The sequence below is a fragment of the Triplophysa dalaica genome, chromosome 24 (genome assembly GCF_015846415.1).
Source record: "Triplophysa dalaica isolate WHDGS20190420 chromosome 24, ASM1584641v1, whole genome shotgun sequence".
Classification (NCBI taxonomy): Eukaryota; Metazoa; Chordata; class Actinopteri; order Cypriniformes; family Nemacheilidae; genus Triplophysa; species Triplophysa dalaica.
In genome coordinates, this window is record NC_079565.1 from 6,857,416 (window position 1) to 6,876,282 (window position 18,867).

An 18,867-nucleotide genomic window follows, 5' to 3' on the forward strand; every position below is an offset into this window, starting at 1 on the left:
TGCTTACCTCTTAAGGTGTCCGTGAAGGTCTATAGAGAAATGTAATAAAGGTTCACTGTAATGCATTCTTACGTAAAAATATGGAAAGAAGTAAGAAAACCTGTGTGGTAAAAGTGCAGAAGAACCAGCAAAGTAAACCTGCTAACCTGAAGAATTCTCCATTCTCCAATGTCTGTTTCATGTCTTTAATATTTATGGAGAGAGAATGAATGTCTTTGTTTCTGTTTTTTTATTTATCTTCTATGAACTGCAATTACAACATGTGATAGCTACGGGTGCCCATTTTTCCATCGTTTAGCCAAATGTTTACATGTTAAGTTAATTCGTGTAAGGGGTGTTGACTCTCCGGGAGCAGGCGGAGGGGGTTACAAGTTCTCTTCAAGATTTGTTTGCAGTTGTCACCTAAGCACTTTGAATTAATTTACATGAAGAGTATTTAACAGACTTGTTGACTACAGCCCTGAAAGAGTAGGCTATGATGTGTAGATTCGCAGTAGATTAACATCTTCTGCTTAAATCCAAGTTTCCTGTCCTTTGGGAAAAGTTTCCAACGCCTACTAAAATGTCAATTAGGGCCTAGCCGTGATTCAGAACAAAACCAGGTCTGAATTACCTGATCTAATCAGATTTTAGAATTATTTTTTACAACCCAAAGCCAAAATAAGATCGAGACAAAGAGTAAACAAATCTAAATGCAGATATAGTCAATGAATAAACTTTTATTCAACATTCCAACTTAACCATTTCTTACGAAGTCAATCAACGTCAGTTTATACTGTACAATACCAATAGTAGTAGTAAAGTTAACAGTCATACTTTTATTTACATCTATTTGAATTATCTACAGATCTGGAAGGAATCACTCGGGCCATAAAACATTTTAGGCCTTCAAAAGAACCAAAATACATGCTAACAGCAACATAATAAAATTAGTAAAACTATGTAGTAATAAATGATAGCAAAATGTACAAATAAATTAATATTATACAAAAAAACTGTACATCATATACTTGTAGCTTTATGTTGTTTTTTACAAGTGATTGTCCAGCATGATAGGTAAATAAATAAATAGAGCTATACTATTTTCTTTTAGACTTTAGGATTAATTACAGGGCTTAAAGAACTGAAAACAAAATAATCAGACCGGTTGTAAATAAAAAAGAGCCATTTTGGGACGCTATTGATTTTCAAACTTCTATATCAACTTGAATCAATGACTTTAAAAGCTTCTATATTAACTTTACAAACTTTTACTTTATTTTGCTAATTGGCAGTACAATATTTCCAACTAATAAATTTAATTTATTAAATAACATCTGGATATCATGAACAGTGAAAAAAAAACACTTTAACACCATTGTCTTCAAAACAACAAACAGATGATCCAACAAACAGATGATCCACAGAAAACCTGGTAATATGACTTATGCATGTATGTATCAAACATTACATCTGCTAAACTTTTTGTGTATCGCCATAAATCTGCATGACTCCAATACACAAATTGTGGCTGGAAGAGGTACGGGGTTAGGTACAGATTTATTCATACACTAAACAATCCATCCTAAAATATTCAGCACGCTGTTTCTCGGGCCAACAAATCCTACATATTAGCAGAAAAGTAAATTTTCAGTAAGACTTGTCAATAGTCACATACGCCGGGTCAAAGGACATACAATTCTGACACACTGTGACAACTACTCCGGTCCAAAAATGCTACAGAACTGCTTTAATATTGGCAGTGAAGTCATCACCCGATGAGTTTGCACAGAGGTGTAAGGGTGTGTATGGTGTGTAACAGTGTTCAAGCTTTATTAAGGCACACATCTCTTGTAAGACAGTTAAATCGGATCATTTGTGATCATTCACACAACACCCCTTTGTCAGCAGTTTGAGTTTATCATTTATCAAAAGGGAAATTACTTTATCAGCAAACCATGTTTATTGCAGTTTTGTATTTAAAAAGAACTAGCTTCTGACAACAAAATAAACATAAACTAACTCAGGTAAATCTTAATAGTAAATATTACGCTTTACACAGCTTATATAAAGTATAAACACCTTATTACTGTTAGAATAGCTTCTTGTGCAGGCTGTATAGATGAAGACTCCTGAGATCATGTCCGTGTCTGACTTCACACCATCTGCTATTTCACACATTTCTACTTTGCTTCCTCCTCATTTGGGCCATCTTCAGCAAATACATTCCCATCTCCAGAGCCGGTGGGGGTCGTAGGGATTTGCATTGAGCTGTCTGATATCTGAGACAGGGCGTCTGGTTCCTGCTCTGAGTTTGGTTCATGGGCGGGCGAGTTGGGCGTCGCAGTTGAAGAGATGGAACGCTACGTGCGAGGAAGGGAACGACGTAAATGATGACAAACGTTTTTTGTATTTCCCCCAAATTGTTTTGTTATCTAAACAATGTATGATTTTTAAACACAAAAAGGCAATATTAATACATACCTGTAAGGAGACACTTGATCTGTTGCTTCTTTCTTTCAACTTGGTCCATGTTCCTTTCTTGCCTGATTTCTCAGACATCTCCAATGCTGCCTTTAACAGTTTGGGTGTCTCGGCACGAGGAGGAATAATGGGGACGGACTCCTTCTCTTCTTCTTTCTTCTCAGCTGGCTTTTTATCTTTTGTCACCATTTTCCTTTACGGTAATGGCAATTTGAAATTTGCATGTAAACCAATGAAACATGTCATTGAATATCCATGTAATGTACACATCTTAAGCCTTGTCTGGTGTTCACGTTTGTGGGTTCGGTTTTTTACTAACATTTATTTCTATTTCAGATAAATGCCACAAATATCAAAGATTTTTTATTTTTCGTGTTAATTTTGCATATATCTAAATGCTTTAAATGCTAGTATTACCTTGCTTTCCTGCGGAGAAGTTTCTGGGACTCCGGGTAGTGCACCATGATCTCATTCAAGTCCATTTTGGTCAAGATGAGGAGGTTAGCAAAACCACGTGCTATGACATTAGCCGTACGTCTGTTCACTCCTCCCACTGCCAGCAAGCTTCATTTTGGAAATAACAGAAGAAACAGACATGAACTAGGTTAAAACAAGTAAGTACGACGCAACCATATAATGGTGCTCAAACAAATCCAGATGACCTCTCACCTGATCTCTCCGAACACCGCTCCTGCTTTCAGGGTCACAAACACCGTCTTTCCATCCGGACCACCGACTACCTGGACTTCCCCAGCTTTAATGATGTACATCTCACGGCCCACTTCATCCTGCAAGATCATGAGAGGTTGACACATTTTCATTTGGATTTAAACACTAGCTCACTTTTAGGATCATCTCTATGGGCATTTCTGTTTAACTACTAATATACATAAACTGACGTGTCTTCACAAATTGAAATAAGATATGAAAGTCTGTTCTTTAGGTTTCTTGCCTTTTTGCAGACGTAGTCTCCTGGAAGGTACACCACAGATTTGAGTCTCTTCAGCATGTCAAAGATCATCTGTCTATCACAACCCTGAATAAGACAAGAACTTTGAAAAACAAATAGATAGAGAGAAAAAACAAAGGAAAAACATTTCACAAAGCAACTTAAAGGTCCAGTGTAAGAAATTTAGCAGCATCTATAGTGGTGAGATTGTGAATTGCAACCAACGGTTCACTCCACGCCTCCCTTTCGAAGCACTACGGTGGCTGACATAGCTCATTGTAAGGTAAGAAAAACTGGCGGCTGACGCAGCTCATTGTAAGGTAAGAAAAACTGGTGGCTGACGCAGCTCATTGTAAGAAAACATTATGCTTTATTATGTAAGGTCTTTATACAGCTCTGAGATAGTAATTTAGATTTTATTCTGTTAATAGATTCTCCCAAAAAATGACACACTGGACCTTTAGGTATGAACATACCTGAAAAAGTGGCACTTTATTGATAATGTTATAGCTCACGTCCACAGCAATGTCCAGTCTCATTTTATCAGGTAACTGATCTAGCAACTCTTGTTCATCTGCAAACAACCAAGGATCCATTTAATGACCGAAAGATAAGTAGAGGCACCCTAAACGAATGAGAAACTTAATAATACTGATATCTTATTATCAGTTTAAGCATCTTACCCAGCATGCCTTGGGACTGCCACGTGTAGCTGTACCAGGTTTTTACTCTGTTCTGCACATTCTTAGGAATGTTGTAAGATGCCATGTATTTCACTGTGTTGTCCACGCAAGCACGATAGCTTGTCTGAGCGGCTGTGGCGGCACCAACAACATCTCTCATCTGAAACACAAGTCAATAATATGTGATCAACGATCATGGAAACCAACCTACTGATGTCCGCCCACTATTGACAGTGTCGATGACTTTACCTGACCAATCATAATAGAGAACACAAAGACTCCGATGAAGTAATTGATGAGCTGAAACACAATCTCAAAAAGTGTTGTGGGTTCCGGCAGGCCACCAATGGTGAGCAAAGTCTTAACGCCAAAGTAGTAACAGCGGATATAACTGAGAACGAAACGAAACAAGATTCTTTAGATCAGAAGTCATTCCAGTAACGTTAAGAGCGGACTGGATTCAAAGCTAATATGACACAAACGTGTAGAATAGACCCCTTTAAATGAACTACAAGGCATTACAGAAATGTACAGTAAATCATCTGGGAACTAAGATAGTGTCACTTTAATTATTATATAAAGGATCGACCATGATTTGATATATGGTAATGTCAGATTTACCCACCTGTTTCCCTGTCCGTCATAGACCCATTGGGAAACACCCAGACCTTCAAAAGCTGAGGCCCAGTAATAAAGACAAGCATTACAGTGGACAGCATACAGCAGATACGTGGTGGTTCGAATAACTCTAAAAAATAAATGAAAAATAAAAATCATGAGGAACACTTGAAAACAAGCATTAAACAAATGTTGATGCCGAATTCAAAGGCGGCTAACCTGTAAACGTATGCATTGGTCAAGATAGCTTCCAGACGTTTGTTGAACTCAAAGAAAGACATAAACTGCACGAAGAAATGACACGTTAAAGAATTAAAGCAGGTTCAGTCTGGATTGATCTTTCTAAAGCTTGGTTAAATATAAGAGCGTGTGCTCGCCTTCATTAGCCTTGGTAAGCGGAGGAGAGGATTAATTCCTGTTTTGAAGTAGAGAAGCTCCAGTGGAAGAAGACTGATCAGGTCCAGCTGGAACGCATAATTTTAGATTCCTAGAGTCCAATAAACAATCAAATATACACAAATACATTTTACCCAAAACATACCTTGAATCGTAAAGCTTTGGTGTAATTATTTCTCATTTCCTTCTTGCTGCTCTAAAATCGAACAGAACAAAAGGAAGACACAATCAAAACATGATAACATAATAAAAAACACGATTTAAAACAAAAAAGAGTTTTTCTTCATTTTAAAACTCTTCATTTTAATAATTTAGCCCGCTCACACTTACCACAATGTCCCCATGTTCCACGAACTGCAGTCGGGGTTGAAAGGCCAAGATGTCCAGAATGTAAATGGTATCACATATGTAGTCGATCAACAGCCATACATGGATATTATCAGGGGTTTGATAAGGGAACGCCCAACGCACGGGAATCATCCACACGTTCCAGTTAAACGCCAAAGACACACAAAACAGCCAAAGCACGTAGATCAAATCTGCAGAGATTTCGGAACAATGTAAGACTTCATCATATATCAATCATTCATTACAATGGGTTATGAAAAACAAATGACACTTAATATTAATAAAGCAAAAAGGTTCATATTTTCAGCTATGATGTCATCGTTTTCACTATTTCATAAAAACACGATTGCAAAAAATAACAATTAAGGAATATTCTGTATAAGTTATTAATCTTTTTATTAAAAAACAACCCCTTTCTTGGAGTATTACGTTATGGTTACAAAATAAAAAAGTTATTCTTACTACGTTTTGGTTCCAAAAAGAAATGCCAAAAACGAACATCAGGGGAACATGATGAAAAGAGGAGTGCTTACTAGTAAAGGGGTCGATGCTAGCTGGGAAACGGTAGCGCAGAAATCGAGCAAGCCTGGACTGAGGTTTGACCTTACAGCATAGGACCGTCGTTTTTTCCTCTTCTTTCTCAACAGTGGTATCGGGAACCTCCTGCTCTGTTTTCTGCTCTGCTGGAGGCTCAGGAGGGGGCGCTGGAGCTTGCTTAGCTGGAGCTATTAATAAAAGACATTATTATTTGTTGCATATCCTATGATACTGACAGTGACTCTGTGTGTTTAAGGAATGTTTAATTTGTGTGGTTCTCAATAAAACACTTGTTTGGATGAATGCAAAGACATTATTTGATCAGTTCCATCCAGTGTTTGTTTAGTGTTTTTTGTACAAAGTGTTCATCAAACTGTGAAATTGGGCTCAGCTCACAGGCAGGTGGTGTCCCATCATCCGAGTTATCTGGATCAATTAGTTTCTCCTTGACACGCTCTGTTCTCTCTTTAAACAGCTTCACCAGCTCCTGCAACCTCTCGTTCACTACTGTGCTGGCCTGGCTGGCTGAAGAGGCGGGCCGTTGATTAAGCCTTGAATCGGAAAATAACTTGTGTATTTACATAAATCCATCCAAAAATGATCTGAATTATATCTTTATTTCTCTAAAAACGTCTGGGTTATTTTGACCCAGCATTGGTTCAAAATAGAACAAACTCACCCGTTGGGTTGTAAATGAATTAACCCATACCGGGTTGTTTCAACCCATCCTTGGGTCAAATATAAACTATTTGCTGGGTTAATATAACCCGATTTCTGGGCTTGTCCCTTTTAACCGAATGCTGGGCTGAGAATAATCCAGCATTTTTTATGGGTGTACTTTTTCTAAAAACTGGTAAAGATCAAGCAACAATTAAAGACACCCTATCGAACAATATGTCAAAAAATACTGTATCCATTTAAGAAAATCATGTGTGTTTTCGATCAAATCCCAGAAAGACGTCTTTTAAATATAATGTTGGATACAATAATGTCATGAAGTCCGGTTTATGGAATTTAGCGGCATCTAGCGGGGAGGTTGTGAATTGCAACCAATTGCTCTCCACCACTCCCTTAAGAAGCACTCCTGCGACTGACACAGGACTAAGATGTCTTTGTTTTTGCTTATATGCTGAATTAGATAACAGTTTCAGAAACCCGCTTAGGGCTACTGTAGAAACAACATGGCGAATTCCATGCAAGCGCATATTCATAGAAAAAGCTAATTCTAAGATAATAAAAACATAACGTTTCATTATGTAAAGTCTCTATATAAGACCTTGTTATGTACATCACATTGCATTACTGTCAATAGATTTTCAAAATATTACACGTTGGACCTTTAAATTTGACATGTACATGTGAATTTTGCATTTATGAGAATCTTTATTTTGGTACCCGCCATCGGCGCTGGAGATGCTACTTTGGCTCGGCCAGGCCCTGACTGCGGTTTCTATTTCCTCCTCTTCCTCATCATCTTGAGAGTAGAGTCTCTTGCTGTTAGAGAAAAACAGAATCATGTTATGAAGGAACTCACAAAATAAATCAACTTTAAATGGAAGATGCGTTTTGAAACATGATAGTAGGTGGTTGTGAAATCATTGGAACAGGTTCTTCGTCAAAATATGATTAAAGATGCTCCCATGTGTATGAAGTGAAGTGGAGAATGTGAAGTGAATTAATAGGACAAACAGCATGAGAACTTTGGTGAGTTCTGACATGAGCTTATTCAAACATCTTACATCTTGTTCCAAATTGTTTGTGGTTTTCTGTCTCTGGATTCATCATCGTTTACATCCAGCAAAAGAATTGTGTGCGAGTGTGTGAATAAGTGTGTGTGTCCACAGACAAAAGAACAGTTGAGAAACAAAACATAAAAGTAACGGTTAATATTGGTAACAATTTATAGCTGGATAAATATGCAGCAAAACAAAATATATCTGTTTTCTATATCCAGAGTATATAATAAGGTAGGTTTACCTGGTGCGGGTGGCTTTGCGAACACCAGGTACAGTTAGGGTCTTCAGGTTGGGTTCTTGTGGTTTTATGATTAATGGTATGGGACGAGATCTCCTTCCACCTTTACCTCGGTCAGAATCAACATCTTCTACATTCACGGCCGGGTGCACGCTCAGTCTGGAGCTCACTGAAGATGAGATAATGTACAATATTCTCAATCATCAACGTACAATGGTGATGAAACCATTTATAAAACCACATATAAGATACCCCTGTTTGACTTTCCTTTGTCTGTAGAACACAAAAAATGATATTTTGAAGAAGGTTGGTGACCAAAGAACATGAACCCCCATTGACCAAAACCACCGAGACATTTCTCAAAATATCCTCTTTTGTGTTGCCATAAGAAAGAGTCATATACAGGTTTTGATTGAAATGAGGGTGTATACGAGATGACAGAATTTTATTTTGGGGTGAATTATCTCTGAGGAGACAAGATCACAAGTGCTGTTATTGGAAATATATGTGAGTGGTTTTCTCTCAAGACTCACCGTGAGGTAAACTGAGCATTTACTGAGTTTGAGGTGAATGGTCGGCATGTAAAACAGGCCACTTGGGTCACTACAGGCACCGACATATTGTTCTGCAACCTAATGTTTCATTTGGCAGCAAAGGAAAAGAAAAAGCACAGACTTATCTAACAGACAAAGGCGATGGTGTGGATCACCTGAGGGTCTAGCAGAGTTGGAATCATCTTCAATGTGTAAGGCAGGGTTGGAGACACCTGACAACTGCCTGGAAGGGGTGATGGGTGGCAGACGGGGGTACGAGGGCACGTTGGGGTGGTCTAGGACGGAGCTTGGGTAGGAAGGAGAGGGGGTCCTGGGGGAGTGGAGAGGAGACTGGCGGACGAGATGGTCCAACTCCAGTTCTCTATTCTGCTGCGGTTGCTGCTTGGGCATCCTGCTCAGGCTTAAGTTGGTTAAGACGTGTCCGAATGCTGGAAATCCTTTGTGGAATGCTGGATATTTTTTGTGGAATAGCGGAGAGGTGTTGCGGTATGTTGGATACCTGTTGCGGGAGTACAGAAAACCGTTGTGGAAGGCTGGACAGCTTTTGTGGGATGTTAGATAATTGCTGTGGAATGTTGGACAGCTGTTGTGGGAGGCTGGGAAGCTGCGGGTTGAAGCTGGGAAAGCGCTGGGATACGTTGGAAGACAGGTTATGGAATTGCTGGGGGATTTGGGAAATTTGCTGGGAGATTTGTTGGGGTAACTGAGCCACTTGAAAGGGAAAGGATGGCAGCTGTTGTGTGATCTGAGACAGAGAAGGGGGCAAGTCGGGGATCCGAGGGACTCGGGGCAGGGTGATGTTGTTCTCTTTTTGGAACCGGCTGAAGCGGTCGAGGGCCTGTGGAGCACAGGGCACGTGCATGAGGCAGCTCTTCAGCGCATCACATCTGGATGGGACTGTAGGGAGAGCGGCACATAGTCAATAACTCAAATACATACAGATTTTTAAATATTACACAGATATAAAAAATGTGGAAAACATGTACAAAAGATTATATATTCAAATACATTTTTTTTAAATCTAAACCAAAAATATGTAATTTTTTTACACTCACCACTACTTTCCACTTCAGGAGTAGTACTCTCCACCTAAATAGAAAACATATTGCATCAGTGCAAATAAAAGATAAATAAAGGTAAAAACAGCACTACTAAACAGAAAAAAACATCATGTCCTGCACCGAAATACCAGCAATGTTTGTGTGCAGTGTTACCCAAAGTTACTCCAGGGGGAGTTTTTTGCACTTGGTGTGCTGTAAGTCACTTTGGATAGTAAATGTCTGCTAAAAGGCAAATAGTGGAGGAGCAATTTATGAAAATGACACCAGGACATCAAATACAAAACAAGTATAAAAACACAAGAATAAAAACAGATGATCAGCCTGGGTTCTTTTATAGAATTACCGGCGTATCAGTTCCACAAACTGATCTACTGGAAATGGACTGAGGCTGGTGAGTGATCGGGTCAGGATCTTCCTCAGACTCTTCTTCAGATATAGGGCTCTTAGATCCAAGTGTGGATTCAGCCTCAGGTTTGATATCCACCTCAGGCTCAGATTCAAGATCCGGTTCCTCCTGTAAAGGTGAAGAGGACTTGAATTCTTCCACAGGGGTTTCGGTTTGTTCCTCCGCCTCCTGCTCTTCCGGAAGAAACTCTTTAGGTGAAGGCGATTGACACCTGTGGATAAACAAACAGACAATTTAATGCTTCATGACACAAACATCAGATTTCAACGACCGTAAAATGCCTCTTGTGGCAGCATGAGGGTAAACATTACTCGGCTATTAATTAACTTACATAAGCATAGTGTTGGCATGATGGCACATTAACAAACACAGTGTTTGCAGGCCTTTCAAATACCATTTGGTCTTTCGTTTTAAACATTGCATAAATAAAATAAGTACATGTATAAAAAACGTTATCCAGTTGTAGTAGAATGAACTTACTTTGAAATCAAACGCGATGTCTTAATGCATCAGTTGATGCAGTTTCCATCTCCATTCATTTTGCTTATCAATTCACGCGATAGAAAATATACGGTAACGCGATTTATTAAAACGTCATATACGCCGTTTCTAAGACAGATAAAACAGGGCACTGAAGATGCTGCGCCATATTTCACTGCGACGATGCACACATCGGAGGCGCGATTGGTAACTATAGCAACCCGGAGGCGGCGCACCGCGTCTCCAGGGGATGCGATGCGGTTGCTAAGGAAATGTTGCTGGGGATTTTAAATATCACACTATTATGTAATTTCACACACCTGTAGCGCATGTGACGTAATCCTGTTACGCAACAATAAATGGGGCCTATATAAGAAGCCTATACGTTCCGTTTGCGTTTTCATGTAAACGGTTAAAAGTGAGCATTTATTTTGCTCAATTATTTTAAATGCATACTGTTTAAAATACAGCTATTTAAAACGTTTTTTTTATTTATTTTAAAAACCTATTTCTTACTCTCCGATTTCTATCTCACTGTCGTCTTCCTGCAACACTTGTAATCTGTAACAGGGATGCTATCGTAAGGTTTTGGTTACATCTACGTGTCATTTACATGTCAATATATTGTTAATGAATTACTCTTGATCATAATCTTCTGGTTCTTCCACAATGGTCTGAATGCCAAGCCTGGCCTGTGCCAACTCTCTGACCGCCATCTCTGCCGTCTTCCTCGCGACGTCTTCTGCCATGCGCGCCATCTCCACACGCTCCTGCATCAACCTGCGTCAGACAAAAGCACCAGACATACTGTAGAGAAAACGGTTCGAGGGTCCGTAAAGAGTAGATGTGGCATTCATGTGCACAGACTTTTAACAAAAAATCATGTGTGAGTTTTATTTCATCATCTTTTGTCATAGTTGACATCCTCAGTCACCCCTTTCAATGCTTCTTCCATACAGTAAAAGTGAACGGTGACCGAGTTTGTGCTTTACATTACAAAAAAAGGTACTGGGTTAGAATCGTATAAGGGTAAATAAATAAATGAGAATTATGTTTTAAGAGCGAACTATTTCCTTAAATCCTACCGTTCCTCCATGATTAATATGGCAGTGTCCTCTGCCTCTCTCTTGATGCTCTCGATCATGGGTGTCCATCGTGCTGTTTGGGTCTCTGCGTCCTCTTGCTCTGTGTGGGCTTGTGAGGGAGTGGTGACACTCAGTGGAAGAGATTGTTCTGCTGATTTAGGTGGTGGTGGAGATGGAAGTAAGTTCGCTGTTGTTTCCTTCGCTTGAGCTTCATCTTCAGAGTCAACTTCCTCTAGGACGAGGTCATCGGGAACTGAATTTGCACTGCCTGCTGAATATACAGCCACGCTCAAGGATTGTTTTAAAGCTGGACTCAACATCAAGATTCTCAAGGTGGTGATATTTGATTTTGTGCTGTTGGATTAAGGGTATGATGCACTGGTTTTCCTGCTGACTTTAGTTTACTTACAACACGGTCGGTTCAATACAAGTTCAGCTGAATGATATGAAATAATTCTTTTGAAATGTGGTCTGGTTTGTAAATAAAACAAACAAATGTTTATAGAAGTGTGCCTAAGAGGGAACTCACTGAAGGGTTTTCGCATAGAGAGGGGCGCCGCAAGCAAATTTGGGCCCTATGAAAGAAAATGTGTGGTGGGGCTACCGAACGCACCAAACATACAACCAAACTATCCAAAATCTTTGTCTGCAATAAAAAAGTACATTTACGAATTCTATTACATTACTTCTGGTACCGATACTTATAATAAAACAGATCTCTTAGAACTGTCCTAACTTTTCCACGCTAAGCTCCTGCCCATACACATCTTTTTTAATTTATTTTAAAATCTGAAAAAAATGTCATTTTGTCAGTAAAGTGTGTTCAAAATAATTATAAGGTCAAAAACTGCAGCTAATAAACAAACACTCTCTCTTGAATTCTTAATTCTATTCTCATGTAAAAGGGATAGTTCACGCAAAAATAATTTACTCAATATAATGTCATGTATATTTTGAAGAACATTGGGAAGCAAACAACATTGGCCCCGATGGACAAAAAAACACGTAGACATTTCTCAAAATATCTTCTTTTGCGTTACACGTAAGGAAGTGTCATATGCAGGTCTCATTATGATGAATAAATAATAAGAATTTGTATTTTTGGGAGTAAGAAATAAAGCAATTGTGTGTGTTTACACAGAGACAGATTACACATTAGTGCAATCATGAATTGTATTTTATTTATTAGTCCAACATATTAATATAATACAATTATAAATTAAGCATTTAAATAGTAATATATCATTCTCATTAAATGAAGATATTCTCTATTCATCAAAATATATATAGTGTATATAGCCAAAAATACATTTATGAGTCAAGGCAGTATAACCTTTTTAAATGCAGATATCAGTCAACTGAGGAAACATGTAATTAAAATACAACATCTCATGAGGATCATAAGACATGTACAGTTTTACCATCTATCTTAATGTCAGACCATAAAGATCACTGCAGTGATAACAAGAAACACCCATCTGAGGGCTGCCAGCTATTCATACATTCATTTTTAACCTCAATACTTCTTAAAAAAATACATTATTGGTTCATGGCTGCAATTCTTTCATATTTGCATATTAGTTCAACGTTATTTTACAGTACAAGAACTTCAATTCAATTTCAAAGCTGCCCGGTTATTGGAAAGCGTTATAAAGCTGCTTTCTCCTTCCGATGCCTCGAGGGCGTCTGTCTCCACTGACGATTTGTCTGTGACTGTGTAATGCAGTTGTCTGTCTCTCTCTCTTCTTTAGTTTAAGAGGTTCTCAGTGTCCTCTCCCCTGTAACAGAAGGAGAAGATGGACTGAGTTATGAGTTTGTCCTACGCTGCTTCGAAGTTATTTGGGCCCTGAAGGTCTAATAAAGTTGAAGATCCTTGTCATTCTAGTATTTGTTGTTTCACAGAGCGGGTCATTTTGTTATCCATGCAATGATCTTTTTTGGTCTGTTTTCATATTGAACTAAATCCACGCGAGGTTTTCCAGGAAATACACGAGTTTGTTATGAAGGATGTAAACAGTGTTAAAAGAGGAACGTCTTACTCACCGTTTCGCACAATCTCTCTGTCCTCCTTATGGATAGAAATAGAGTCAAACAGGCGTCTTAGCTTAAGAAAACGTGAAGGATTAATGTAAGACAATCACTTCTCACACACCTTGTTTTTTAACACCGGCTGTGGCATCGAAAGGCCTAAACCTTGAACAATTCGAGTGACCATACTGAGAACAAGTGCGTGAGAAAACACAAGACGTAACGTAAAATATAAGCATGTTGTGTATAATATTACAAAAGTTTGAGAAATTACCTGTATTTTTAATTTGACTCACCTGGCAGCTTTCAAATCAACCTCTGTCACGCTGGCGATCGAATCTGGAGGTGGTGAATAAACTGTCGGCCCCCATAAAAAAAAGTTTTTTTTACCAAAAATTAAGTAAAGTCAAGCAGTGTAACTTTTTGGGAAAGTTTTGGTACCTTTGTTGGAGCACTGTGATGATCTCGGCGAGGACGAGTTGGAGTTATTTGGGGGTCTGACCACATGTTGAGGCAGAGCGTTCTGAAAGCCGCTCTTTATCCAGGTCATCATTCTATTAACACATTAAATTACTCAAAATGATTCTTTCCTAGGAGACTAAACATGGAAATTCGTTAAACAACTTTTTGTAAACTGAGAAAACAAGTAGTGCTTGTCAACACAAAGTAGTCACAATGCTGAATTTGTTGCTTTGCAGGGGCAACAATGTCAATGTGTTACAATGTGGTTGCTGCAGTGCATGGTGGTTGGTATTATACTGAAGGTTTATCTAATTGGACAGTTTGTTTGTGTAAAAGTTACTCACTTTGGAGGGAACTGAGCAGGTGCTTCCACCTCAGATACTTCATCCTCTGACACCATCTCTACTACTGGTATATGTGGCAAAGGCTCAGAATCTGGTGTAAAAGATAGACAGTACATGCATGGCCTTTATTACACTAAACCCATCACAGAGCTGTTTTAACTAAGCTTTTAATCTTTGCCATGCTGAGAAATCAGCTTATACATACCTGGGAGATCTTTGACATCATAGACCTAAAATATCCAGAAGAGATAGTATAGAGTCAGCACAGTTCATATATTTTCTTTCCAAAATATAAAATGATGGCTCTTTTTGGTTGCTTTTTGACAATTTAAAATAAAAGTTAATTTATTGAAAATCGAATTAAATGTTTTGTAGAGTAATACGTTATATTATACATTTTTAAATAATATGTTTGCGCAAATATATTGCTAAATTAGGCTCAAATTGTTGTAATCAAACTGCTTGTAGGATCATGCAAAATATTTTAGTAAAATCTTGAATCTGTAGTGCACATAAAAAATATTAAAAATCACACAGTTCACAAACCTCTGTGGCTTCTAAACAATCTGGAGTCTCTCCTTGTCTGTATTTCTCATCAGGCTGAGGGACCACCTTTCCGATTCCCTGTGAGATCCAACCAATAACTCCAGTCCTACCAGACAGAGAGTGCCGAATGAATAATGTCCAGTTTAAAACTCTGCACAATGCACAGAATGATGTTATCGGTCATTGCTTGTTTATTGATTACCTGTCCGCAGAACCTTCTTCATGCATTGACTGCAATAAATAAATAATACAGTGTGAAATGTTTTCTGTTTAAATTCATAAATCTCAAAGTTTGTATGTTAGCAATACACCAATATTGAATAAACAGTGGCGTTTTAAAAGGTGTTAAAGTAAAACATTACATACTAATAAAAAAATGATGTAGAAGGGAAATTAATACTTTAGCATCAGAGTTGGCTCTGGAGAGAAGAGGACCTCCTGCGGGTTGAGGCAGTGCACTTGCGAAACCATTGGAGAGCCAGTTTATCATACCGTTCTGAACACTGAAACATACAGACAAATATTTCACATTAAACTATATTTAAACATACACCTGAGTTATGGATATTTGTGACCGTGGACAGCAAAACCAGTCTAATGGGTATTTCGAAATTTAGATTTTACATAATATGAAAGCTGAATAAATAAGCTTTCTATTGATGTATAAATTGTTAGAATAGGACAATAGCTGGTTGAGATACAACCGTTTAAAAGTCAGGAATCTGAGAGTGCAAAAAAATCAAAATGTTGAGAAAATTGCCTTTGAAGTTGTTAATCAGGGGCACTGTGGCACACCATCCACTCACATGAAGAAAGTTTTTATATATTTAAGGTAGAAAATTTACTAAATATCTTCAAGGAACATGATCTTTACTTAACATCCTAATAATTTTTGGCATGAAAGAAAAATCTATCATTTTGACCCATACAATGTATTTTTGTCTTTTACTAAAAATGTTTCCGTGCTACTTAAGACTGGTTTTGTGATCCAGGTTATGGGCAATTTTTTAAAACTCAGATTACCTGCCCTGTGAGGTTTGAGATGTTTGATCTTCCTCTCTTATTGACTTGGATGATTTTAATTTATCTGTATTACAATGACGAAGATAGGACCTTATTATATTCATTGGTAACATGTTTCATTGGTAATTGTGCTGTAAATACCTCGCTTTGATGGTTTCTCATTCTTCACAGAAATGCAGGGAGGAATAGACACAAAAACAAAAAGGTCAAAATGAATAGATCTGTAATACTGCCTCAACTTTATGATATTTAAAAAGAAGAAGAACAGGAATATATGGTTTAATGGGCTCGGAGTATGACGCAAGCCGGACTTGAACTTGAACAGAATCCCATCACACATTTAATGTCAAAGCCGATTGAATAAACTACTTAGACTAGTCTTACAAATTAGTTATCTACTGGTTATAACTTCAAGTCAGTAACATAAAAGGGTGAACAGTTTGGTCTACTTGAAATCTGAAAAGTATGACTGATTGTTCTTAAATAATTGCTAGTCAGTAGTTGTTAAGATGGAGTCTTAATTTAGCGGCTAAATTTATGCAAATGGCCCCTGATTTAGCTCTTAGATTAATAGAACTGTCATTGTTTACATCATATTTTACATATAAACAGATTTATGTGCTACATGTTTGTGTTGATGGGATTCTGAGAGATTTACCGCACTGGCCGAGTCCTCTTCCAGACCGTCCTGTCCATCAGGAGGATGTGGCACTACCTTCACAACCCAGTTAAACATCCTGAGAGGTGAAATAAACCATTAAACATAACAGATCAACTGTCTTATACAGATAGGCTTATTTCAGTGAACGTTAATAAAGAAAGCGTTTCATCCCAAGGTTGCTCTTTACAAAATAAATAAAAATAGACAAAGGGATCTGCTTCCGGGAAAAGGATGTAATCCTTGGGAAAGCCCAGTGTCGATTTCAATTCATCCGAACATTTTAAAGTTCATGGCAAACAAGGCTTGTTTCCAGGGAAACCCAATAACAGTTTCGGAAATAGTATGATGTCAGGTTTTTGCCACATCCTTTACATAATCAGAGGAGGTTTGATATGCTTGCTGGAGAACAATGAGACCAGCGAGACTAGTTCTCAAGACAAGTTGCGCTTTAATTCTCAGAGATTCAGTCCCAACACACAAAAGCAGCAATGTCGTGACGGACGGTTCTCAGGTTTGGGTCAGACATTAAAGCGATTAGTAGCGGTCAGCTGGACACTTCAAGGGCTGATCAACAAGTCCAGCAAAAGTCAGTTAATCACTTCCTTGATCTTTTACGTTATCTTTGAGTCTCAAAGACACTACGGTGTCTTCCTGTTGGTCATTCTTGTGTTTACACAGAATAGTTTGCATTGAGCAAAATCAAAGTTTAGATAAGAAAATCAAATTCAACCTTGAAGCTTGTCGTCCTTTAATAATTCTTGAAAATCTTGCTTTGTATTATAGGCAAATGCAATGATTTTTATAGAGCCTGTTTAACTCACTCTTGTATTTGATGAATTTTGAAAGGTTTGAAAATGCACATTTGAAAAGTACTTTTTTCTTTTATGCAAATCCATTTGTCAATTTAAAGCAGTAAGATCACCATCATCAAAATCTACATTATTTGTTAAAGACATACTTTGTAGACAATCTATCTATTAAAATCCAGTTTCTTACCTGAATTCTCATCAGTGGTCGGACATTCCGAGAGGATTGATAACATCCAAAACAGACTTCAGCAATCTGTTAGGATTAGGATTGAGGCAGGACTGGGGTAACTGGATTAAATCTTGAAGGACAGTGCTACCCCTCATCAGATTATGTGTAAAAGCACACTACTGTGAACCAAATGGGTTAAACGTTGAACCTGCCAGGTTTCAGTTTGTGTGTAATTTACTTTCCAAAATTCTGGATCCTATTAGACTGCATTGCAGTGGAGACCGAATATCATCTCTAACATTTAAATGTTGTATTACATACAGATATTTACTCATGATGTGGATGGTCGTCAGGGCATTGCGATGCAGTAGCTATGGTGTTCCGAGCCATTCCCAGGATGTTGCTACACATTCATGTTGGGTCTTTATAGAAAGCACTACCAATAATATCATATTATGGGATGTGTGCCTCATCTCAAGGGTTGTAAATTAGCTTTGACAGAAGTGTGTGATACCCAACATTACACGAGTTCCAGACGACATTTAAACCCATTGATGCACGTCGTCAGCTCCCATTCTCTAGATTAGTCTTGGATATTTTCTCCGAGATTAGATAAAGAAGCAAGAATGAAACGAATAAAGAAACATGTCCTCACACCCAGCCAGTACGATTAGGGTTGCGTGTAATTGACTAATCAAACATGACAGGAGAAATGAAGGGAAAGCTTCTTTAAGCTTCCTGAAATGCTGTCTTAACTATTCATATCGTGCACCTCAAAAAGAGAAACACTGTATTCTTCATGCATAAATATCTACCAAGTAACATTGTTTCAATGTAATTCTTTGACTTTTGGGTGTTACCACACGTTGCTTTCAGAAACCAGTGGCATGGTGATGCCAGGCCTGAGCAGATAAGCGACAGGAGATCCGGTAATGAGATAAAGGCAGGATAAGATGTGAATGAGTGAAGGGCTGATACAAAACTGATCGAGGGCAAGCTAATGCTTTACAAGCACAAACTACGACCAGCAAAACTAAAAACTGATCTCAGGTAAGCCCCTAAAGTGTATAGCGTATCGGCACCCTCGGGGCAGTCTCATGATAGTGTCCCAGAATGTGATTGGACGAACTGCAAAAGTGTTTATCTAATCCTTTAACAGGATACGGGAGAGAGTGAAGGAAGGGGGGTTCCTGCGAGTATGTTTTAAGAATTAAAATAAGAAATCCATGGGCGTCACTTCATTGTTTGGTTATAATAACCAATTGTGGTGG

General features: G+C 38.2%; 1 protein-coding gene across 5 annotated transcripts; it reads right to left on the reverse strand.

Moving 5' to 3' along the window:
• Nucleotides 1-701: 701 nt before the first annotated feature.
• On the reverse strand, nt 702-9,050 carry LOC130413886 (cyclic nucleotide-gated cation channel beta-1-like). 5 transcript variants are annotated; one of them, XM_056739418.1, is made up of 19 exons: nt 8,678-9,050; nt 7,972-8,137; nt 7,734-7,766; nt 7,390-7,488; nt 6,391-6,545; nt 5,991-6,182; nt 5,440-5,648; nt 5,255-5,305; nt 5,091-5,177; nt 4,933-4,997; nt 4,721-4,843; nt 4,345-4,486; nt 4,096-4,255; nt 3,889-3,986; nt 3,416-3,499; nt 3,133-3,251; nt 2,881-3,027; nt 2,464-2,656; nt 702-2,342 (listed from the first exon to the last, which is right to left on the reverse strand). In XM_056739418.1, exons 1-19 carry the CDS (start codon nt 8,910-8,912, stop codon nt 2,163-2,165), a joined length of 2,538 nt encoding a protein of 845 aa, XP_056595396.1. In that variant the 5' UTR covers nt 8,913-9,050; the 3' UTR covers nt 702-2,162. The 5 variants fall into 5 exon arrangements, with proteins under 5 accessions (XP_056595396.1, XP_056595394.1, XP_056595398.1 ...); XM_056739416.1 differs by having other exon boundaries at nt 7,351-7,488; XM_056739420.1 differs by having other exon boundaries at nt 7,351-7,488; nt 8,502-8,812.
• Nucleotides 9,051-18,867: the final 9,817 nt, after the last annotated feature.

Bases quoted from the DNA above. Each gene is read 5' to 3' on its own strand.
- LOC130413886 (XM_056739416.1), bottom strand. From the start codon at position 8,912: ATGCCCAAGCAGCAACCGCAGCAGAATAGAGAACTGGAGTTGGACCAT. The intron at 7,767-7,971 runs GTAAACCTACCT...TGATGAATCCAG, and splicing joins CGCAAAGCCACCCGCACCAG to AGACAGAAAACCACAAACAA. The intron at 3,252-3,415 runs GCAAGAAACCTA...ATGATCTTGCAG, and splicing joins GAGACTACGTCTGCAAAAAG to GATGAAGTGGGCCGTGAGAT.